The sequence below is a fragment of the Rhipicephalus microplus genome, chromosome 1 (assembly GCF_043290135.1).
Source record: "Rhipicephalus microplus isolate Deutch F79 chromosome 1, USDA_Rmic, whole genome shotgun sequence".
NCBI lineage: Eukaryota > Metazoa > Arthropoda > Arachnida > Ixodida > Ixodidae > Rhipicephalus > Rhipicephalus microplus.
Genome location: NC_134700.1, coordinates 103,450,773 through 103,473,754, shown reverse-complemented (window position 1 = coordinate 103,473,754; position 22,982 = coordinate 103,450,773). Strand labels below are relative to the sequence as shown.

Genomic DNA, 22,982 nt, shown 5'->3' with positions numbered 1-22,982 from the left:
GGAGAATCCTGGTTAGAGTGAGTTTTTTTTGTGCCACACCAAAGGAGAGGAGAGAGAACTCATGCCAGGCGCACGTGGTGTCACGCCCCTATAAGAAGGACGAGCGTGTATTGAGCTCCGAGCAAAGTGAAGGTGGTCAACGACCGGTGGTGGCTTGCACCTGGGTCTGTGTGTGTGCGCTCTTTTTTGGATACGATCATGGGTAAGTAACATGTTTGTAAGAACAACGCGAAACTGTTTGGCTCCAACCCTACATAAGCTATTGATCATATCGCGATGGTGAACGCGGTAGTTTTCAAACAAGTATTCTAGTGGCAAAAAACGATGCTAAAGTCCGTTAGAAGGGAGTTTATTGGCCATAAACAAGAACATCGCTTGGATTTCCAAGTGATGTCGCATAGACGTCGTGAACCGTACTTGTAAGCAATTTATTTTGTAAGTAATATTGCCCTGACACATTCGCCAATGATATCTCCGCTAACAGGATTGGCTGTAACCTATACCCGGAGAAGTTTTATTCACACAACCTTATTGATTATGAGAACGGGGGCAGAGGGCGGACACATATGCATGCATTCGCACGAAGAAGGAAATGTATGCGAGTACAGTTATAGCTCGCAGGAGCTTGCTGAATTTATCCATTTTTGGAGGAGGACGGTAACAAAGTATGAGTTGTGAAATAGATCTTAGCTTCAGTCATAGCTCAGTTCACATATGCCCGCCATGGCTTAGCATGGTGAATAAATACAGTCTGTCTGAAGCATATGACGAACAACTTTATAGTTGACATAGTATTTCCGCTTTCGCAAACCGCTTGCGTCGGTGTCTGCCATGACTAAACACGGGCACCAAATTTCACGTAACATGCTGTAAAGACCTGTCAGCCGACGCTCGACGTGTACTGTATTGCAGACACTTTCCACAAAAACGGGGCACTCTTAAGCTTCGCCTATAAGAGTTGACCGCGAAAGCCAAATGTGGGCCGTAGTGCAGCCTTCAACTGCTAAGTGCATACTTAATAATATGTTTTGTTACAAGCACACACGCGCACGCGCACACATGCACACACAAACGCACGCACGTGCAAGCGCGATGTATCTATAGTAATGCAGTGACTGTGCAGTGTGGCCACTTCACTCTGCTTGAACGGCGCTCTGCTGTAGTCGAGACACGTTTTTCACAATGTCTCGCAGATAACACACAGGCATGCGCACGCGCGCACGCGCGCGCAAATGGTGCATACAGGTTTTTTATCTAACACAAGGGTGGCATGGCCTCCAAGATTCACGCCGCCCACTTGCCATCTCAGATGGCCATAAAGATTGTTACATTGCGTAGCAGATGGCAGCACATAATCTAGCGTTTGCTGTTAGCTTCATCAACGCCTCTGCGAAGGCATGATATATTTTCCGCGAGATAGACATAGTTGTGCATTTGTAGAGCAGTGTGAAAGTTCCTGTGTGTTTTTATCGGCGATGGCTGAACTATCTCGGCCTTTTTCCGCGTAGTTTGATGGCCTCCCAAATGCGCCTACAAATCTCAGAATGGGCTCGTTTTCGTAGTGACACCTGTCGAACAAAATGCGTTAAGGAGACTCCTTCCACTACATGGAATTTATGTACTGTTATTTAAAAAAAAAAGAGGCTGCAAGGTACGTCGTTCCTTTGTGGTAGGACACCTGCTTGCCACGCGAACGGCCCGGGTTCAATCCTCAATGAGACCTGAAATCTCATTCTTTATTGTAATTGCTTCTTTCTCGATTTTTCGGTCACGGACGATTTTTCGCTCACACCCAACGATGCCGACGTCGAAAGCAGAATTTCGGCGACACGAGCTCTCTAATGCGGTCGCGTTAACGTGTTGAACTGATGGCCTATTGAACTTCGGAGGTCCGCGAAATCAAAAGATTGAACTACATGTTCTGTTTCAGAATACTTCATTTAGAACAGTTTAAAGCTCCAGAATTTATAAATTTATAGTGAAGAAGCACTGCTTGTTCACGGAGCATATATTAATGACGGGTACTTCCCAATCAGTCTCAGGTTCTCGAACCTTTGTTCATAATGTTAGGACTAGAACAGCTTCATCATCACCACCGCTTGGGGTATTAGTGTTAAGAACAGGTGTGAAAAAGCCCTGTTACGGAAATATGAAAGTTCTAAACTTTGTAGTCTGTAAATTTGCGGACAATCTGGTAGAACTCAACAAGCAGGTGTATTGCGCCTTATGGAAATTTGCTTATCTAGTGAACTCTGAAGGAATGAATTATTGGCATACTATTTATTCTATACAGTGGATATAATGAGAATCCTAACACGGTCTAAGCGTTTGTGGCGGAGCCTGGGCACCATTTCTCACCCTTTAAAGATGTGTAATGAACGCAAATTATGCAGCATAAAATTGAAAAACACTTCTAAAGGTTGTATTTTTAAGGGTTGTAAGAAGTTGGAGAGTCGACATAGTGTTTATGGCGTCTTCGGTTGGACGTTTACGAGCGCCCTCGAGCACTCTGGAAAGTTACTAAGCGTTTGGTTAGTGGAATTTGAGCACTTCGGCTAAATTTAGTTGGTTCTTTCAGAACTAGTTCACTATGCGCAATGGTCTTCAAAATTTAAGCAGACTCACCATCATGACGCCGAAAAGACTGCATGGTTAAATGTGCAGATGTTGACAAAACTACTCCACTGTGAAGCAAAGCAATGACAGCACTATGACGCCACCAGCTTCATTGATAAGCCAGTCTTCATAGCGTGAAGATAGTGAAATTGCTTCCAATTTCTTTGAATAATATGAAGAAAACGAAATTTTGTTGTGCTAAAGTCGCATCTGTTTTCTGTGGTGAACTTCTGAATCCGACATCTGGTACATAAATTCGACGCATGCATTAAAGAAAAGTTACAGTTCTGCCGCAAAGGCGATGTAATGAGCGCGATAGCAACAAAATGGAAGGCCATGCGCAGAATGGAAATCAAATCAAAACGCTCCCTTCGTTTCTCACGCTTAAAGGACGCACGAAGCGTACTCACAGGTATAGATTAACGCGAATAAGCGTTCCAGTTGTTACTTCACTCTGCCTGAAGTGCGTGTCACAAACGGAGGCTGTGCAATGATTGAAATGACCTTTGAGCGCCCGGTAACTACAACAAAATCGTTCCGATGAAACGCAAAGCTAAACAAGACGTACGATTCTCCTCACTGCAAGATAAGAGCGTGCGATCGAGCGCACACTCCTTATTCTCTACGTGGGCCACAGTACACGCGAGGCCCCGCCGTGGTGGTCTAGTGGCTAAGGTACTCGGCTGCTGACCCGCAGGTCGCGGGTTCGATTCCCGGCTGCGGCGCTGCATTTCCGATGGAGGCGAAAATGTTGTAGGCCCGTGTGCTCAGATTTGGGCGCACGTTAAAGAACCCCAGGTGGTCGAAATTTCCGGAGCCCTCCACTACGGCGTCTCTCATAATCAAATGGTGGTTTTGGGACGTTAAACCCCACAAATCAATCAATCAACAGTACACGCGAGAGGCGAGAGCCACGCTGCGCTCAATGTGCCTTCTTGCGTATAATGCTGAAAACACGATAGCGCTCCCCCCCCCCCCCTTCATATGCCCACCAACAGCGGTAAGTGGTAGATATGAATAGCGTGCTGTTCAACCGCAGAAAAAGGTATCTCTCGGTGGCTCAGTGGTTAACGCCTCATATCCACGACGTGGAGGTCCCACGTTCAGTTCCGCACTCCGGAGCCTTTTTTACGATTTTTTTCTTTCTTGCGTTTTCATATATATATATATATATATATATATATATATATATATATATATATATATATATATATATATATATATATATATATATATATATATATATATATATATATATATATATATATATACAATGCATGACGCCGACGCCGGCGGCGAAATGCAGCCGAGAGAGTTTCCAGTTATTTGCTATCGCAATAAGAAAATTGGCAGATCCCACGTACAGCGGAAATCGGTGATATGCGAAGCACGAATGAGAAACGTTTATATGTCACTTGAAAATCAGCACACTGTTACGAGGTTAAGATACAACAGGCCGTACATGACTTACGTGTCATGAATATCATCTTTGGATGTGTCGTTAACCTTCGCCATCTATTCAGGTCACCTTATAAACGTGCGCGAGTACGCTATCATCGTGGCGTGTTGTCATGTTCGTGCATGACACTCCTTGTCAGGATTATCTTGTTTGCACCAGTCATATATTTTCGTCATCCATTGACGTCACGTAACCAAATTTGGTATATGTGGAGCTAGCGAAACGGCCATGAGCGCATCATGAAGGGCCAAATATACCCAATTTAGCGTTGACGCGCGCTCACGCTGGGCACTGCGACGCTACGTTCGCAAAACGCGAGCACACTTTAGTCTGAGGCACGGCGCAACCGGCGCAAAATGCGACCTGCTGCATTTCGCGCCGATGCCTCACCAAGGCAACACTGCGTGTCCCTCTTTTTGTGACGGAGGGACGCCAGACTCACTTGAAACACGCATGCGTCAAAGCAACGCAGCGCGGCGCGCGCCTGCGAGTATATGTGCAGGACTGGCGCTTGGCCAGCTCTGGGCTGTCCACCAAGCCCGCGAGGCGGCTGAGGAGCTTGGCATCTCAGTCCCCAAGTGGGAGCTGCCCGCAACACAGTGATCTGTGTTTTGGAGGACAAAATAAAAGTTTATCCAATCCAATACAATATGGCGCTTGGCGTGGCAACGCGACGAAATGAACGCCGGCGAGCACGCGCACCAAGTCAAGTCAAAATGTTTTGGCCCCTTGACTGTGGCATGTACTCGTGTTCTCGCATGACACGCATTTATGATTATCATGTTTGCACCAGTCCCATACTTTCGTTCTCCATTGGAGTCACGTAATACCAAATTTGGCATATGTGAAGCTAGCAAAACGGCCGCGAGGCATCATGAGCGTAACTTGTAGTGAAGTTTTTACATGACACGCATATGACGTTTATCATGTTTGCAACAGTAATATAATTTCGTCATGCATTCACGTCCCGTAATGCCGAATTTGGTATAAGTGACGCTAGCGAAACGTTCGCCAGCGCATCATGAGTGCGGCATAGAGTCATGTTGTTACATAACACGCATCTCCTGATTATCATGTTCGCACCAGTCACATACCTTCGTCATCTATTCACGTACCATAATGCCAAATTTGGTACATTTTAAGCTTGCGAAACGGCCGTGAGCACATCATGAGCGTAACATGTAGTAAAGTTGTTATATGACACGCATATCATGTTTATCATGTTTGCACCAGTATCATACCTTCGTCATTCATTCACGTCCCGTAATGCCAAATTTGGTATAAGTGAAGCTAGCGAAATGGCCGCCAGCGCATCATGAGCGTGGCATGTTGTCGCATTGTTACATGACACGCATCTCATGATTGTCATGTTTGCACCAGTCACATACTTTCGTCATCTATTCACGTACCGTAATACCAAACTTGGTATATTTGACGCTAGCGAATTGGCCGCGAGCGCATCATGAGCGTGGCATGTAGTCAAGTTTTTTCATGACACGCATGTCAAGATTTTGTTGTTAGGTTGTGTCGGTTGTGTTCGCCATGTTATCATGTCATACCATACCAGTTTTACAAATTGTCATGTGAATGAGACCACCTCAAAAGCAGCAAGACCATGAAATGTACATCGTGACATTCATGACATACATGCCATGACTTTTATGTTATGGCAAACTAAATATATTCTTCATACAGTCATGTTATGCCATACCAAGTTTGGTTTCGATACCATTATCGCAACGGCCAGGAGAGCTAAATGTCGTAGGAGGCTAGATGATAGATAGATAGATAGATAGATAGATAGATAGATAGATAGATAGATAGATAGATAGATAGATAGATAGATAGATAGATAGATAGATAGATAGATACGCTCCAACTCGCTTAAGTTCGCTAAGAAATAACCCTTGCCGTAGCAGAATTCCCGTGAAAGGGGGCGGGTACTTGGCGTCGTATAAAACTTCCTATTGCTCGATAAGTGCCTAACCGCTCATTTATTGGACAAGGCTCGGTACCTTGTTACAGTTAGCATACATCCATAGCGCACTGCACTATATAGGAAGAGCGTCGCGACTACAGAGGGCAAAAAAAAAAGAAAAGGAAAAAGCAACAAAGCTGGTCGCCCCATCAAAGACTTGGTATAACATGAAATAAATAAATAATAACAATGTTATTCCTAATATCGACATTATTATATATTATAATATCACTATTATTATTTTATTATTTTTAACTGGGTATTTATGTTCTAAAACCATAGCATATTTACAAGAGAAACCCCATTGTAGCCTACCATGAAATTCCTACCGCCTGGGTTTATTTAACATGCCCTGACAAGCATACGAGTAAAGTGACACGTGTCTTTACATAGGTGGTAGTGTGTTATTGTGATTGATAATTAAGTGTTTGTACAATGTCTGTTGCTGTTCGGCAGCTGCAAAACGATTTGACGTGCATGCACTCGCGTTGACAGCTGTAGTGGCACATCTCCATCCCGATGACTGACGCCCATAATCATGACTTTACTGGTGTGGTGAAATTGTTGACATGCACCAGGACATAACATATCGTGAACTCCGCACAAGGATGACATCAACAAGGACATACTATTCATTGTTAAACTCGATACGCACTTCTTTGAAGTGTCACAAATTGAGGGGGAACAAGGGACCATGGGGCCTCCCGAATAATCATGTAATCTACGCTTCTCCTCATTTTTACACTATACTACACTGTCCGTTCACAACACGTGAGACGGAAATTCGTAGCATGACCAGCTCACGTGCGAAGGCGTTGCACGTCCCGCAGGCCTGTGTCTCGCTCCACGAAGTCCCGACATTTGTCAATCGACATCGCCACCTTTCTGCAACGCTTATCGGAGCAGTGTTATTGGTCTGCTCAAGTACACTCGAAGCAGCAGGTGGGGGAGAAACACCACTAGTGCACTGTGGCGTGTATCATGAGGGTGTCAAGGGGAGGGAGGCGGTCGGACGTTTTCCTTGTTTTCAGACTGGAAAAGACAGCCCATGGAAGAGTCCCTCCTCGAGATTTATCGTCCCAGTGTCCGATATGATATTCCTAACAGCCATGATCAGCGTACGTTTGGTAAAACGAACTCTGATATTCGAAGCGGATTTACTGAACAGTAACGAAGTACTTCTAGCCGGTACACGCTATGGGGATACCTGTATGCGTTAACACAAGGAGTGCTGCTTTTACTCGTGCGTGCTTTCACCAGAATAATGCAGCTGCACAAATGCTGGCGCCTGCCAAGGAGTTACTGCTACAAAATAACTTCGCTATCTGACGTCGCTCATAGACTCTTTATTAATCAGTGCTATTTCAACATACCAGATGGTGATGCTCGTGCTCATATTATTATTATTATTATTATTATTATTATTATTATTACTATTATTATTATTATTATTATTATTATTATTATTATTATTATATGTGAATGCATAATTTTATTTTATGTGATTAAACACGTCACAGCACATCCACGGAGTAAATGATGATGAGTGGGGCGAAGCTTGCGTCCAGCCGTCCATCCCCACATCCGTCCGTGCCTTAGTCCACCTGTACAGCCATCCATACTATTGCACACACTTGTACTGCCCCAACGCCATCTAGGAAATGAGACGAAAAATGGTGATCAGACAGCGCCATCTATTATAATGTTCAGGAGATACTGCTGGTTACGCCTGTTGCAGGACAAGGCTAGACTAAAAGGGGCTTCACTTTTAAAGTAAAGCATTATATTAACAAAATGGCCATCATTGCAACATGTGTGCCCGCCTTATGGCCTGTGTATATTTACGTAAGTGGTGGTGCATGCGAAAGCTGCACTACTCTAACAACAATCCGTCACAGTCTGAAACGACACGAATGGTAAATAACGTAACTGCGTGTAAGGCGACTACTCGATGCTAGCGCGGCTAGGACTCGTCAATGAAATGAAAAAAAAATGTTGAAATAATTAACTACGGCGTCACCAAATTGCTTTCTATCTGCGCTCGTTAGTGCCATAATGCTGTAGTACTTCACAGAACCGCTCACAGACGGTGGCACCATTGCGCCTCGTCTATAGTCTAGCGAACGGAGAGCACCGGGCGAGAGGAAAAATATGAGAGATTTAAGGTGCGTTGGTGTACCCCCACGCATATTCGTCGGTGGCTTGGTTTCTAGAGTGCCAGACAGCTAATTTCGCGGACCAAACGATCGCGTGTTTAATTTCCAGAGGTGAAATTTCTTCTTCGAGTTCTTTTCTTGTTCTCATCCGTTAGTGAGCGATTTACCAACGTCATATCTGCCACAGAAATACGTGAATGGAGTATCGGTGAACCCCGGCATAAAACGCTTGCGTGTTCAACTATAAACAAGTGCAATTCAATGCTATGCTAGAAAGCCCGTCGAAGCTGCCATTAGTGTAAAGTTGGCGTATTTGAATGAGTCAAAAAGATAGTTTGTACGCCTTACAGAACAAACTTGATTGATTGATATGTGGGGTTCAACGTACCAAAACCACCATATGGTTACGAGAGACACCGTAGTGGAGGGCTCCGCAAATTTCGACTACCTTGGGTTCTTTAACGTGCACCCAAATCTGAGCACACACGCCTACAACATTTCCGCCTTCATTGGAAATGCAGCCGCCGCCGCCGAGATTAGATCCCACGACCTGCGGGTCAGCAGCCGAGTACCTTAGCCAATAGACCACCGCGGCGGGGCTTACAAAACAAACTTGCGTGCAGCTAACCATCACTCTAAAGTTGTATTGAAACAGGAATGCTCGAAATGGCTGCAGCACCATTGAGCAGAAATTTAAGCCCATACAGGGTCGAGCCACTTGTGGTGCTGCAATCCGCAGTAAATATTGTGTCGTCATTTCAATTGTTGCGCACGGCTTTGCCAAAGTTGTACAAAGCTGGAAGTTCCGATTCCCACTCGAAACACCGGTGTTCGAATCACATGTGTAGAAGGGCAGTTTCAATTTTGAGTGTTACTTATAAGCTGTATTGTTCTCCTTTGTTTCTCGAAAACGGCTTCTTTCGGTACGTATGGTTACAAAATGTAAGTAAAATAGAAGTTTGACAGTTAGCGCAATAAGTTGCAGCGCGGTTTCACGGCATTAAACTAGAACTTGTGGCTTCCAAGTTTTCGCGTAATCACAGACATCTCGGAGCCGTACTTCACCTTTTTCTCGATGACAAAGCTTTTTGGCGTCACCATGAAGTAATTGCGACGCCACTGTGTCAAAACAAGGCGATGGCATAACAATGTGCCAAATGACCGCGTCCTCAGATGGCGTCGTCGCGCGGTTATAGGTGGGCCTATCCCGGCGGCACATGAGGTGCTAAGAGAGTGCGATGTCTCTTATCTCAGAAGCAATGTAAAATTTGCTAAGTTCTAAAATCTTTCGAGTCTTTCGAAGAAAAAAAATGGCAGCATATCCACGGAGTGAGTGATGGAGAGTCGGGCGAAGAATTCGTCCGTCCATTCGTTCTGGCTTCCGTCCGTCCATGCGTCCGTCAGTGTGACCGTCCATGCGTCCATCAGCCCGTCCGTGCGTGCGTCTGTTCGTGCGTCCGTCCCTGCGTTCGTCCATGCAGCCGCCCCTGCGTTGGTTTATGCGTCCATCCATGCATCTGTCTATGTGTCTGTTCGTCCATCTATTCAACACTCCAAGTACCACCATCTAGCATTTTTTCATCATATATTCCCCATATAGAAGCACCGCCATCCAGCGGACATTCCAAGGACTCAACGAGAGGTGGCACACGCACACTTTCTTACGGCTTGCGCTTCGGGTCCACTTCCCACCTTTAACCACCTTGAGTTCATGGTATATACTAGTTCACTGTATTCATGGCACTGCGGCCGAACGCTCGCTAAACCTTCGAAAACCAAGGAGGTTACGCCCAGCGAGTATGACGTAGCAAACGTTTTCAGTCAGATAGTGCTCAATGTACATGCCATTGGCTGCTAATGGGAAATGAGAGGCGGAGAATTTGGCTTTTACTTTCTTACGGCTTGCGCTTCGTATCTACTTCCCATTTTTAACCACCTCGAGTTCATTCATGGTATATACAAGTTCATTGTATTCATGGCACTGCGGCTCAACGCTCGCTAAACCTTTCTAAAGCTAAGGAGGTTACACCCAGCGAGTATAACGTAGCAACCCTTTCATGTCAGATAGTGCTCAATGTACATGCCAATGGCTGCTAATGGTGATCGCAGCTTGCGCGTTAACTAATAGCCGAATGCTCCCGTCTCTCATTCCCCATTAACAGCCATTGACATGTACATTGAGCACTATTTTTTATTGTTCAACAACGCACAGAAGAAGTCTCTCACCGGCACCACTTTGGAGGTCAAAATGTTATACTTGTTACATACTACGGGGGACGAACGGGTGCCGCTATGAGGAGCTTTGCCCCTAAAATTTACGAATGTTCACGAAGTGATTCATGATGAGTAGGTGAAGGAAGGCAGTAAGGCCTATCGTCACCAACAGCGTCGAAGTTACCGTTGAGTGAGCGAGTTGAAAAACCTTGTTGCCAATCCGGCACAAACGTGGAAGAGGTAGGGGAATTAAAGCAAGACTTTAGCGTGCTCGGACGTCCCGGAGCAGCAACCTATACTATAGTCAAACCCGAAGGGGGCACCGCTTTCGGCTGCTGGCGTTCCAGGATGCCAAGCACATGCTAGATCACGTCTCTCTGGTTGCTTGGCTCTTGGCTCATGATTCTGGTTCTCATGGAAGTTGGGATTGCTTCTTGATTACCCGGCAGTTGTGCACCGTGCAGGAGGAGGTGGCTCTGGGTGGTTCGCGCCTTCTTACAGTGTTGGCATATATTTGTGGAGTATACCTCTGGCAGGCGTGATTTGCCCAGACGATGGTCCATATGGCTTGTGCTTGCAATTGGCGTAGTGTGGCTCCTTCGCTACGTTGTATGTCTTGGCGATGTGGTGGGTTGAGGCGTCTGCTCATTCTGTACCTATGAAGAACGTCGCCATATGTTTTGACAGAATATTCTTCCTCTTCGGCATCGAATTGTTTGGGCTCCGAGGAATGTGTTCACGAAGACCGCGGATAGTTAGCGCATGTGCCTCCTTCAATGTGTCTTCGTTGCGGTTCGGGCCACCACCACCCAGACTACTTCAGGCTTCCGCACTACCCGCGTGACTTCACGGACCAGGCCCGATGAGACCGGCACAGTTTGTTTCGGTTGGTGCAGATCGGCATATTTTTTTCTATTGCCGCGACATATGTTGCCATTTTGTGACCAGGTGCGACACTGAAGAACGTTTATAAGACTAAGATGACAACAAAATTAAAATATTTATTTTAAACACAAAGGTTATGCATTTGTTATTTGCACATACACCACACTCCAGGAGCAAGTAAGAAATTACAGCTACAGCATACTGCAGGTTTGATTTAAAGGCTACTTTTGAATGAAAACTAGCACAAACACTTGATGACAAAAATGTTAACAGCTGTACATAAAAATTATATGCTAGTCTTCAAGAGGCGCGGCCCTTGTTTATATGCTACGATCACTTATGAACACTGTCTCTCGGCAAAAAACTTGACATCGACACACACTTACAAACAAAAACAGAAAATATGTACATTTACAACTCAGTTCAATGTAGGTATCTTCTACTTATTTCTAGAACCTTTCTGCATTGTTATGCTGTCATTTTTGCAAGCAACATAATTTTCTAGAAGCGTGTGGATGGCGGCCTCAAAATGTTTTTCAGCACGTTATGGGTCGGAAGGAGGAAGTTGCTGATGATGGCATCCCACCGCTGCTATCAGCTGTTGCAAATGGGGGTCTACCCGGTCTCTAGTGGTAGCGTGGTGTAACCGGGTGGAGGAAACGAACGCTGACAAGTAGAGGATACGAAAAACAAACAGGTTTATGGCACTATATACACTTATTTACAGCAAAAAAAGGTTAGTGGTTTCACAAACCACAAGCGTGGTGGATGAACCATTACATAGTTCAAAGCGACGTCCTGCACTCTTCGGCGTCGTTTTAAGCCCTGTCGGGCTCCTCCTCTCCGAGTGGAACACCAATCACACACACACAAGTGAGGGGGACGAGCATTCGCGGTCCACGTGCACGTCCAATATTGAGTCGTGATCACTGGACTGCAAGGTGGCGCCAGCAGGGCTCTTCCTCGTCGTGTGTGTGCCGCTAGTCGAGAGGTCCCACGATCCTGACAGCATACATCAAAGGGTCCGCCGATTTGTTCGCTTAATTAGCGGAGTGATTCGCGGCGGCCGCCACGGTCTCTTCTAAGGAAGATGCTGTCTTTGTTGTCCTCTCTGGAACTGTTTACGATGTCGTGGCGACACGACGTCTCATCCTCCTGCTAGCAGGGACAATGCCTGGCGGGCATAGGCAGCCGGCCGGTCGGCTACTTGATTGAGGGTTAAAAGAGCACCGCTCCCCCATCAGCTCTAGCGCCGGTCAGTCACAACAGCTTCCCCGTTGCCAGATGAGTCGCCGAGCTCATCAGGCACCGCTGCTGTTCGAAGGGACGACGAAAGGGTTCGCATTTGAAAGTCAGGAACTCGCCTTTGCTTGCCTCATGGTCTGGGTAATTGTTGAAATCTTCAACGGCGTCTGGCAGATTAAGCGCTGAAGGAGCTCAGAGCCTCCCCAGTAGTCCGGCTTATGGACAATGGTGTCTGCCCAGACAAATCGCCGGGCCAAACGTAACAGCTCCTCTGCCGCCCAGAAAATTTCGGCTGGCCAGTGCTCCCAACCGCTGGGCACGAAGAGAATGGCTGGTGATGAGGACGAAGGCCTGGTTTTGACCCTCCAGCTGCGAACTCGTAACCAACTCCCAAACCAGCTCACAATGATCGACAACAGCAAGGCGAACCACACAACACAATATCATGCTGCAGTCAAGCACATTGGACCCGCTTAAAACCCTCCAGGCTTCTCATGAAACAAACAAAAGAAAACCTGTACGCTAAATTTTTGAGACAATTTGGTGCCGCCAAAGTTACAACAATCATGGACGTGGAGGTGCTTACCAAAGATGGAACAAATTGCCGTGTGAGAAAAGCACTCAAAGGCAAATACAATTTGGCCCCGAATAACCGCAATTACACTCTTTCAAAACTCGCTTTCTCCTGCCATCCGCCCTACTATGTTGTAACTATTTTGATAACTCAACACTAACTTAATAAAGCGCAACTACATGGTTTTCATACAAATGCTGCCAGACCCTATACACAAGGTACTTGTGCACACTCTTTATTCTATCAATACATAATTTTAAGGCATAGTCGTGAGTACCTACTTGTAGGACACCCTGACACCAATGAAAACTCACTCGCGACAGATCAAACTGCGTCCTATAAATCCTTAAAACGCATCCCTAATCTCAACGTTCGGTATAACATAACGCTCAGCTAAAGAATTCACCTGATCCCTGAGCACATACTAAAATAACAAAGGGAAATGCAACTCGTGTACTAACACGCTCATTTGCTGAATGTAGTTTCATGTCAGCCCATGTTTTTAAATAACGCACATGACTTTGCTGTGCGCTCCAGCACGACATCATACTCTCATCCAAAGAGCATTAGCATACTAACTCACACCTAACCAAGGTAAATCCTTCAAACCAAGGCAGTGCAAAACACATATCTTAACGTACATGTTCACAAAGAACCTCATGCAAAGAAAACAACGCCAAATGCCATACACGTCAAGAGCACTTAAAAACTTTTGTAAGTTTTGTGCTGAAAAGCCTGTACCAAATGTTTTTATGCATGAGCAGTTCGAAAATCGCTTCTCGTGTTCTTCACAAACATTCTTTAACAATGCTCATTCACTCTCTAAAGACGGTAGAAAACCTCGCGCTACACAACAAAAGGTACGTAGCATACAATCTACGGCTTCGCTCGACAACGCTACCACGCTTTAAAAAACCTGCGGGGCGTACAGGTCTTCATGCGCGACTAACGTGCTCTTATATCAAAGAGAACTAATTTGATGCAGTCGGCAGATTGATGCGGGCCACTGCTTACGCATAACAACTCCACTAAAAACACATACAATGCTCTAAAGAAAGACCTAGAAGGGAAGAACTGCTGCCACACGAACTAGCCGGAGAGATGACAAAGGAATAATACTTCAAAACTAAAATTAAGCAAGCCAGCATGCTTCTAAGAACATCCCTTTGTCCGACTCACCAGCTTACAGTTGTCCCTCACTTCAATCGCACTCGTCGCGGTCATGGTCTTGGCGCATTTCGAGAACGCCCAAATCCACAACGTGCACGTGCTACCAGCTGAACGGCAGCGTTACGCCTCATTCGCGATTTCAGCAGACTTCTGTCAGTCTGGCGGAGGGGACCCCAGCAATGCGTGGGAAAAGTGTCGATGTCCTCTTTGGGCTTGGTCCTGTGTGGCGTCTAGCTACTGTGGCTTTTCTTCGAGGACCTCGTCGACACTCTAGTCCACGAAAAGCTCTAAATCTCCACCTCGCATTCCGTCGCGAGGACTTGCGCCATGGCCTACCGTTTCGCCGTCTGAGCCTTACCGTACGCCACAAAGGACCTTTCTTTGAACTGGTCGGTAACCCACTCTTTCCTCGTTTGCCCGGCTGATTGTTACCTCTTTCACCCCTTCGCTTTGTCACTCACGTACGCTTCTTCCTTTTTCGGCGACGTTTGCAACCGAGCTTTCCCTCATTGCTTTGAAACCGGTCGCGGGTTGAGTCATCGGCGGTATTACAGCTCAAGGGCGCACCATGAAACTTGCTGTTGATAGAACGGAAAGACTGGCACTTTCCAGGTGATCCAATTTGCGAACCGGCGTTCTTTCTACTTTTGGCCCGGCTGCTCGCACGCATGCAAACCGACTTTGACGCCGATCCAGAACTCCTAGTCCTACTTGCTACGCTAAAAGATTTTGTGCCTTCTTTTACCCGCGTAGTACCTTTTGTTTCTCTCACGGCTTTCCGACGTCTCTGGCGTCTGTGATGCTTCTTGCGACTCTTTCCCGAGCTTCCCGATCGCATCTCAAGCTCGTCAACCCTTTCAGACCTTGCGTCAGCTGTCGAATACACGCAGTCTAAATGATTTTCGAAAACAAATCTTCTCTGTCGCACTCTAGGCTGGTAGAAAGCTCAACACGCTCAAGAACAGTGCCGCAGTTTTCCTTCACACAATCTACCTCGAATGAGTGGGAGCTGTCACCAACTGTACTGATTCTCACCCTCTGCTTTGGCTGCTGCTCCTGAGCTTTTTCCGGTTTCCTCGCCTACTACCACATTGTTTGCAAGTTCCACCGTCGTGACAACCTCAGTTGAGGCCTGTACCAGCCTGTCTACAGATACCCTAGCTGTTTCGCTAGCATCTAACTGGCACAGCACCTCGTCGCACATGCTCTGGCCTTTGTCGGCCTCTCTACTCAGAGCAGCACCTTTCACAGCTCTCACATTTGGTTCGTCTTCAAACCTGCTGCGCTCTTCACACGTGCTAGCCTTCTTTATAGCTCTGGACTGCACCTCACTCGTTTGAACATCGTACTTCTCCTCAGCTACCCTTGCGGATGGCTGAATTTTCCGTCTGATTGCCTCGATTTTCTGTTCGAATTGTTCGATCACCAAGTTTCGTGCTCGATCACGCTCTTTTCTATCCCTTTCATCTTTTTTCTCTTTTCTGTTTTTCTAAAATCTCTACCGCGTTTTTAATCTCCTCCTCACTGGCTTTTTGCGAGATCAGCCTCACAATCGCTGTCCTGCCCATTCCTTCCTCTACTTCAATGCCTAGATGCTTACTCACAGCCAAAAGTTCATCTCTTAGAATTGCCTTCCACACTGTAAATGCCGTTGTACTTTGGTCCTGCATTTCACACACAATTAGGTGATCCCTACAACTCAAAACTCACAAAAGGTAATCTCCCTAGTTCACACACAATGCAGTTTCTACTTACACTCACGCAATGGAAGCCTGGAAAGTCAAAGCAAGGACCAAACACACACCACAGCACAGCACCATGTCGTGAAGTCCATCTCACCGCTGCCAACCAGTTGTTATGGGTCGGAATTGGAGGAAGTTGCTAATGATGGCATCCCACCGCTGCCATAAGTTGTTGCGAATGGGGGTCTACCCGGTCTCTAATGGTAGCGTGGTGTAACCGGGTGGAGCAAACAAACGCTGACAAGAAGAGGATACGAAAAACAAAAAGGTTTATGGCACTATATACACTTATTTACAGCAAAGAAAGGTTAGTGGTTTCAGAAAGCACGAGCGTGGTGGATGAACAGTTACATAGTTCAGAGCGACGTCCTGCACTCTGCGGCGTCGTCTTAAGCCCTGTCGGGCTCCTCCTCTCCGAGTGGAACACCAATTACACACACACAAGTGAGGGGGACGAGCATGCACGGTCCACGTGCACGTCCGATGATGAGTCGTGATCACTGCACTGCAAGGTGGCACCAGCAGGGCTCTTCCTCGTCGTGTGTGTGCCGCTAGTCGAGAGGTCCCACGATCCTGACAGCATACATCAAAGGGTCCGCCGATTTGTTCGCTTAATTAGCGGGGCGATTTGCGCCAGCCACCACGGTCTCTTCCAAGAAAGGTGCTGTCTTTGTTGTCCTCTCTGGAACTGTTTACGATGTCGTGGCGACACGAAGTCTCATCCTCCGGCTGGCGGGGACAATGCCTGGCGGGCATAGGCAGCCGGCCGGTCGGCTACTTGATTTAGGGTTAAAAGAGCGCCGCTCCCCCGTTAGCTCTGGCGCCGGTCAGTCACAACAGCTTCCCCGTCGCCAGATGAGTCGCCGAGCTCATCAGGCACCGCTGCTGTTTGAAGGAACGACGAAAGTGTCCCCATTTGAAAGTCAGGAACTCGCCTTTTCTTGCCGCATGGTCTGGGTAATTGCAGAAATCTTCAACGGCGTCTGGCAGACTAGGCGCCGAAGGGGCTGAGAGCCTCCCCAGTAGACCGGCTCATGCACAATGGCGTCTGCCCAGACGAATCGCCGGGCCAAACGTAACAAGCACTATATCAGGGTGGTGGCCATTCATAAAAGTGCCCAGTTCCTCACTGTCACTGAGTAGATATACCATGACGCTTCGCAAGGTGGACCGTTGATTTAAGCCTGCTTATAAAGTTCTCTAGATCCACTTTTGTTGAAAGAACAGCATGCACGACAAGTGGCGTTGGAAAACTTTATCCCTCCCCTGCTCATGCTGTCAATTAAGAAGTGGTCGCTTACATCGAGTTCTCTGCCTACAATTGTGAGTTGTGTGCCGCAGTTTTCACATGGCTGGCGCTTCAGTGCTGCGTGTGCACAATAGCTAGCAATGTACGTAATTGCATACATGTCATCAGCAGACTTCTTGAAACTTTCTTCAGCTAGCATGATGTTGTACTTCCTTATTAGTGTTTCAGCGTTTACTGTGTTTTCTTCCTGTTTAGATAAATGCATGTCTCCCAGAATAAGAGTGCCCTGTATACGAATCCTCGCTTCTGCTTCGGACTCGCGTAATAGAAACATGATATTGGGACCCGCAGAGATGTTTGTACTTGCCGACTTTAGACTCTAGACAATCTGTTTGAAACTTGCCTAAGAGGACATTCTTAAAACCTAGCTCGCGCCGACAATACCTTGTTAGCTCGATCAATGCATAGGTGCTGAGACACAGAGCGAAATGCGTCTCTTTGGTCAAACTGTTGGAGTGAGTGCCTGTACTACTCCAAGCATCAAGCCAGGTCACAAACATATACCGAAATTCAATCTGGAACACTGAAAATCCTGCACTGGCTCTTGCCAGACATCTCGCTATCTATGCCCCCTATCACGTGTTTTTACATTCACAACCTTCCACCACTTAATAATTAGGTCAGTGCATGTTGCAGTTTGCTTAAGTAGTGGCACTGCAGTTTCTTGCTTTCGATTGTGAAAGCTGCTGACACAAACCCGCTGAAAATTTCAAGCGCAAGCTTTAAATTTTGCCGCCCCAATTGAGTAGAATAGAGCGCCTTATATGAGAGCCTATATGCTAGTTTTTTTTAGTTTGTTTCTTTTAGACTAGTACAGTCGTCTAAGGAAAAAAAATGCTTTGAGGTCGCTTTTGCTTTCTGTGGCCAGATAATTGAATGGGGGATAATGAAAGCACTTGTAATCATCTTTTTGGTTTATCCAGTCATTTCTCACACATTTTAACGAGTGCACAGTAACGAATACAAAAACCAAAGGCTTCTGTGCATTAGCAACATGCTGGTAGACAATCTCTGGTTCGTTGGTGTCACCAAAGGAGACATCGTCTTCCTGTTGATGGCATTGTTCTCAGTCACAACCGCAACAACATAAATTTCGGCACTCTCTAGGCTTATAATGTCCACAGACCCGCTAAACACAAAATTCACAGCAAATTACCACATTTATTTATTCATTTATTTTTTACACATACTGCAGCGCTAAGTGCGCTATGGCAGGAGTGGGTGTACAAAATGCGCGGAATTTTAACAGACAGGAATGAAAATTATGTAAACAGGTAACATAATACAGATGTGTAGTTATACAAGGTCAAACATGCACAAACATCTGATTAACATGAATTAAAATAGAATACAGAAACAATGCAACTCAAGAGCTAACACCAATGGCAAATAGACGAGGGTATGTTACAGACGCATGTCATGGATGTCAACTTGAAAATTGGATGATGGGCGTGAACGAATAGTACCAGGTAACGAATTCCAGTCTTCAATAGAACGGGGGAAAAAACTGAAGTCGAACGTGTTAGTTCGAGCATAGTAAGGCGTTAAGTTTAAGTTGTGATAGCTTCTTGTCGTTGACTGAGGTGCAAAGTTTATGTAGTCCTTGTCATTTGAAAGTTTAACCGAAGACGTCACAATGCTATGCAAGAATTTTAATGACTCTATTCCGCGACGCGAAGAGAGCGAAGTTAAGTTCAGTGAAAAAAGAGTAGAAGAGGGTGAAAAGTCGTGGTCTTAGCGATAACATATGGATCTTACAGCTTTTTTCTGAATTGCTTCTAACCTATTAATCTCGCACTGATTGTACGGGTTCCAAACGACAGATGCGTAGTCTACTATTAAGCGAATGAGTGATTTAAATAAGAGAAACTTAGTTTCCTTCGGAGATTTAGATTGAGTGCGACGTAGATAGCCTAGTTTTTTAATGCTTTGTTACTTACGTAGTCAATGTGCTTAGACCATGTCATATTATGAGTAAAAATGACCCCTAAATTCTTATACTTAAGAACCCTATTTACTGCACGGTTATCGAAAGAGTGAGCAAAAGCAGAAGGTGATTTACTTCAAAAGGACATAAGTACGGTTTTTTTAAAGTTAATGTTCATTTTCCAGGTTCTGCACCAATCGCAAAAACCAGCAAATGACTCTTGCAAGCGGTAATGGTCAGTGTGTGTTTTAATGACCACATATAAAACGCTATCATCGGCGTAAAAACGAATGGAAGAGGAGATGCAAACAGGCAAATCATTCAAGTAAATTAAAAAAAGAAGAGGCCCAAGAAAGACCCTTGGGGCACTCCAGATGTTACATCAATGGCAGTAGAGTTGGTTGACCTGTAAGAAACGAACTGACATCGAGTTTAGCGAGAAGTTCAGAATGCAGTACTGTATCGAAAGCTTTTGAGAAGTCAATAAATATAGCGTCAACCTGGTAACCAAGATCAAGGTTAAAAAAATATCATGCGTGAATTCGACTAATTAAGTTGTGGTACTGAAACCACGCCTAAACCCATGCTGCATGTTTGATAGTAGTTGGTGCGATTCCAAGAAGAGCATAATGTGTTTATGAATGATATGTTCTAACATCTTGCATGATTGAGAAGTCAATGATATCGGTCTATAATTCAATAGAGACTGATTGTTGCCAGATTTATAAAGAGGGAGTACCTTTGCTATCTTCCGTGAGGATGGAAAAGTGCCAGAAGATAAAGATTTGTTGAATATGATCGTCAGATATCTGGATGACGAAATGGAGTAGCGAACTAAGAATGCATTGTGTATCCCGTCAGGACCAGTGCATTTTTTTACGTCTAACTTTAGGATAAGGTTCAGAATGCCTTCACTCGTTGTTTCAATGTCACTGATTGGTTCAGAACGAGTTATGCCTGTCAGAGAAGGAATGGAGTTATTCTCAGAAATAAACACAGACTGGAAATAGTGATTAAAAGCCTTCGATATTGCTGACAGGTCACTAATAACATCATTATCAATTCTGAAAAAAGAAGGTGAGGCATCATGAGGCAAAATCGAATACCAAAATTGCGTGGGTTCGTGCTTAACATGCCCGGCAACTGGACGCGAAAAAAGAAATCTTTCGCCGTTCTCAATTTAGAATTAAGTTCACTTTTCGCCTTCTGAAATTTGTCTAGGCTAACGGGATCGTGAGTTCTTCTGGAGCGCCTAAGTCGACGGACACGGCGAGACAAATGTAAGATGTCACGAGTGATCCAAAGAAGATTAGTATTGCTTTTCTTTGTCTTAAGTGGCACAAATCTACGGACACATGACTTAACAAGATCCTCAAAGTAATTAACGAGGTAATCTATATCCTGCCTGTCAGAAAGTGCACAAAACGTATCAAAATGATCAGCTAGAATATCAGTAATGGAATTGTCATCCGCACGAGTGAAATCAGGGAAACTAGTAAACGTATAGGGTGATTTGGACGTGGGACAACAAAGTGATAATAAGACACCTTTATGGTCTGATAATCCGTCAATTACCTCGCAAGAAAAGTTATTATCAGCTAAATCTGTACTTAGGAAAGCTAAGTCTAGAATAGAATTAAACCTAGTCGCACATGAAACGACTTGAGTAAGCCCAAAAGATAAAGAAATATTTATTAATTCATGACAGATAGCAGCATCACGACCCGTTACAGTCAGGGAAGGCCAATCGATATCAGGAGCATTAAAATAACCCATACAGATCAACCTTAATGAAGCTATATTAATATCGCACATGAAATCGGAAAGAGCATGAAGAACATCAAGGGAGGATCCAGGTGGGCGATATATAACACTAACTACAATACATTGATCATTTAGATCAATTTTGCACCACAGGGATTCAGTCTCTGGAGGTGATGGCAACACCGAGAAGCGGACATTTGAGCGGATAAGTAGAGCGACGCCACCGCCAATGCTGTGTGCCCTGTCATTACGTATGGCAATAAAGCCGGGCGGAGTAAACTCAGAATCGTAAACGTTACTATGTAACCAAGACTCAGTAATGCCAACAACATGAGGGGAATACGTTGCAACAAGGGACAATAGATCTGAAAGTTTCTGAACTATGCTACGAGCATTAACGTTTAGAACTACAAGGTGTTCCTGACGGTTTTAACGAGGTCAGGGAGTGGATGAAGAGGCATTTGAGGACGTGGGGACAGAAGAACGAGGGCCACGGGGTTGACCTGAGACTTTCACTAGTGTGTTTGAGGCGTCGTCCCAGTTGTAACGAACCTTGTCAATGAACGCGTGATCGTACTTTAACTTCACCACAGAGCCATCGTTGCGAAAGGGAAGTGATGCCTCCCAAATTCTTTTCCGAATGTGTCTAATCCGCGAAAAGAAGTCTTCTGTAATAAACACGTTTGAGCCTTTGAGTTTAGATGAATTCTTCAGGACAACGAATTTTTCACCAAAGTTCGAAAGCTTCAGAATAATGGGTCGTGTGTAGCCAGTACGTGGTTTACCAAGCCTGTGTACGCGCTCGATTTGAGGGCAGGCAATTTTCAGGCTATTAGTGAATACAGAAGTAACGCTGTACAACAGGGCGCTAGCGTTTTCATTCGGAGCTTCTGAAATACCGTGTATTATCAGATTATTACGCCTTGAACGATTTTCTAGGACATCGTTTTTTAAGACCAGTCCGTTAATCTTTGAAATTAAGCAATTTATTTCAGAACGAAATTCACTCACTAAATTATGCTCATTAGATTTGGGAGCCCGTTCTAATGCATTAACACGTGATTCTAAATCATCAAAACGGCAGGCGACCGTCTGTTGAAGTGACTTGATGTCGGCAATATCATGAGCTAGCTTAGTTTGCCCCTCCAAAAGTTTAGATAACATTTCATAGATAGATGGAGCGCCAGTGTCAACAGGTACGGAAGTAAATGGTGCATGAGTAACCTCGTCGAGAGCATTGTAACCAGCTGCGTTTCGGGTTACAGGTCTATTACCAGAAGTATTGCCTTTACTGGTATTCACCGACTTATTCAAAGGCCCCGGATTTAGTTCCACATCGCCACTCAGAACGAGACAACATTTGAAATATAACACGTGGCATAAAAATACAAGTCTACGTGGGCAAGGCAGCAGCAACAGAAAGCGATCATCGGATCGAATGCATGCAGCATTGGAAAGGTAACATACCTGCATGAAAAGCAAGCAACGACTAAACATCGTGCTGTTGCTTTTGCACCTAAGCCCACTGAAGAGACGATCCTCGGGTAGTGGCTTTATACTTTTTGTGGTGAATGACGTCACGGTCCCGCAGTTGTCGATGAATGGCTGGTCAAGTAGAGGGTGGCCACGATCGTTGAATTGCGGCAGCTTGAAGGCTGATGCGCAGGTGCCGTTCCATAGCGGACTGACATGGCAGTCCCATGGGAAACACTCAGTGACGTCCACGTGCCCAGCCAGAAATGACTGGGCAGAACCATGCGAACCGGTGTCAGAGCTCGTGACGTCCCAGAAGTTGAGATCAGCAAGACCAGCGAAGCACTGCATGAAAATCAAGCAACGATTAAACATCGTGCTGTTGCTGCTGCACCTTAGCCCACATAAAGGCTTTCAAAGGACACAGTGATGCCTACAACGGTGAGTAAAAGCACTGTGCACAAGACAGA

General features: G+C 45.4%; 1 protein-coding gene across 1 annotated transcript in view; it reads left to right on the top strand.

Moving 5' to 3' along the window:
- The first annotated feature begins 137 nt into the window (after window positions 1–137).
- The window catches only part of LOC142765575 (uncharacterized), a 67,304-nt gene continuing 44,459 nt past the window's right edge, over window positions 138–22,982 (top strand). The window contains exon 1 of the mRNA XM_075866781.1: window positions 138–202. Within this exon, the coding sequence (XP_075722896.1) occupies window positions 199–202 (4 nt within the window). The 5' untranslated portion in view covers window positions 138–198. The remainder of the gene's footprint in view (window positions 203–22,982) is intronic.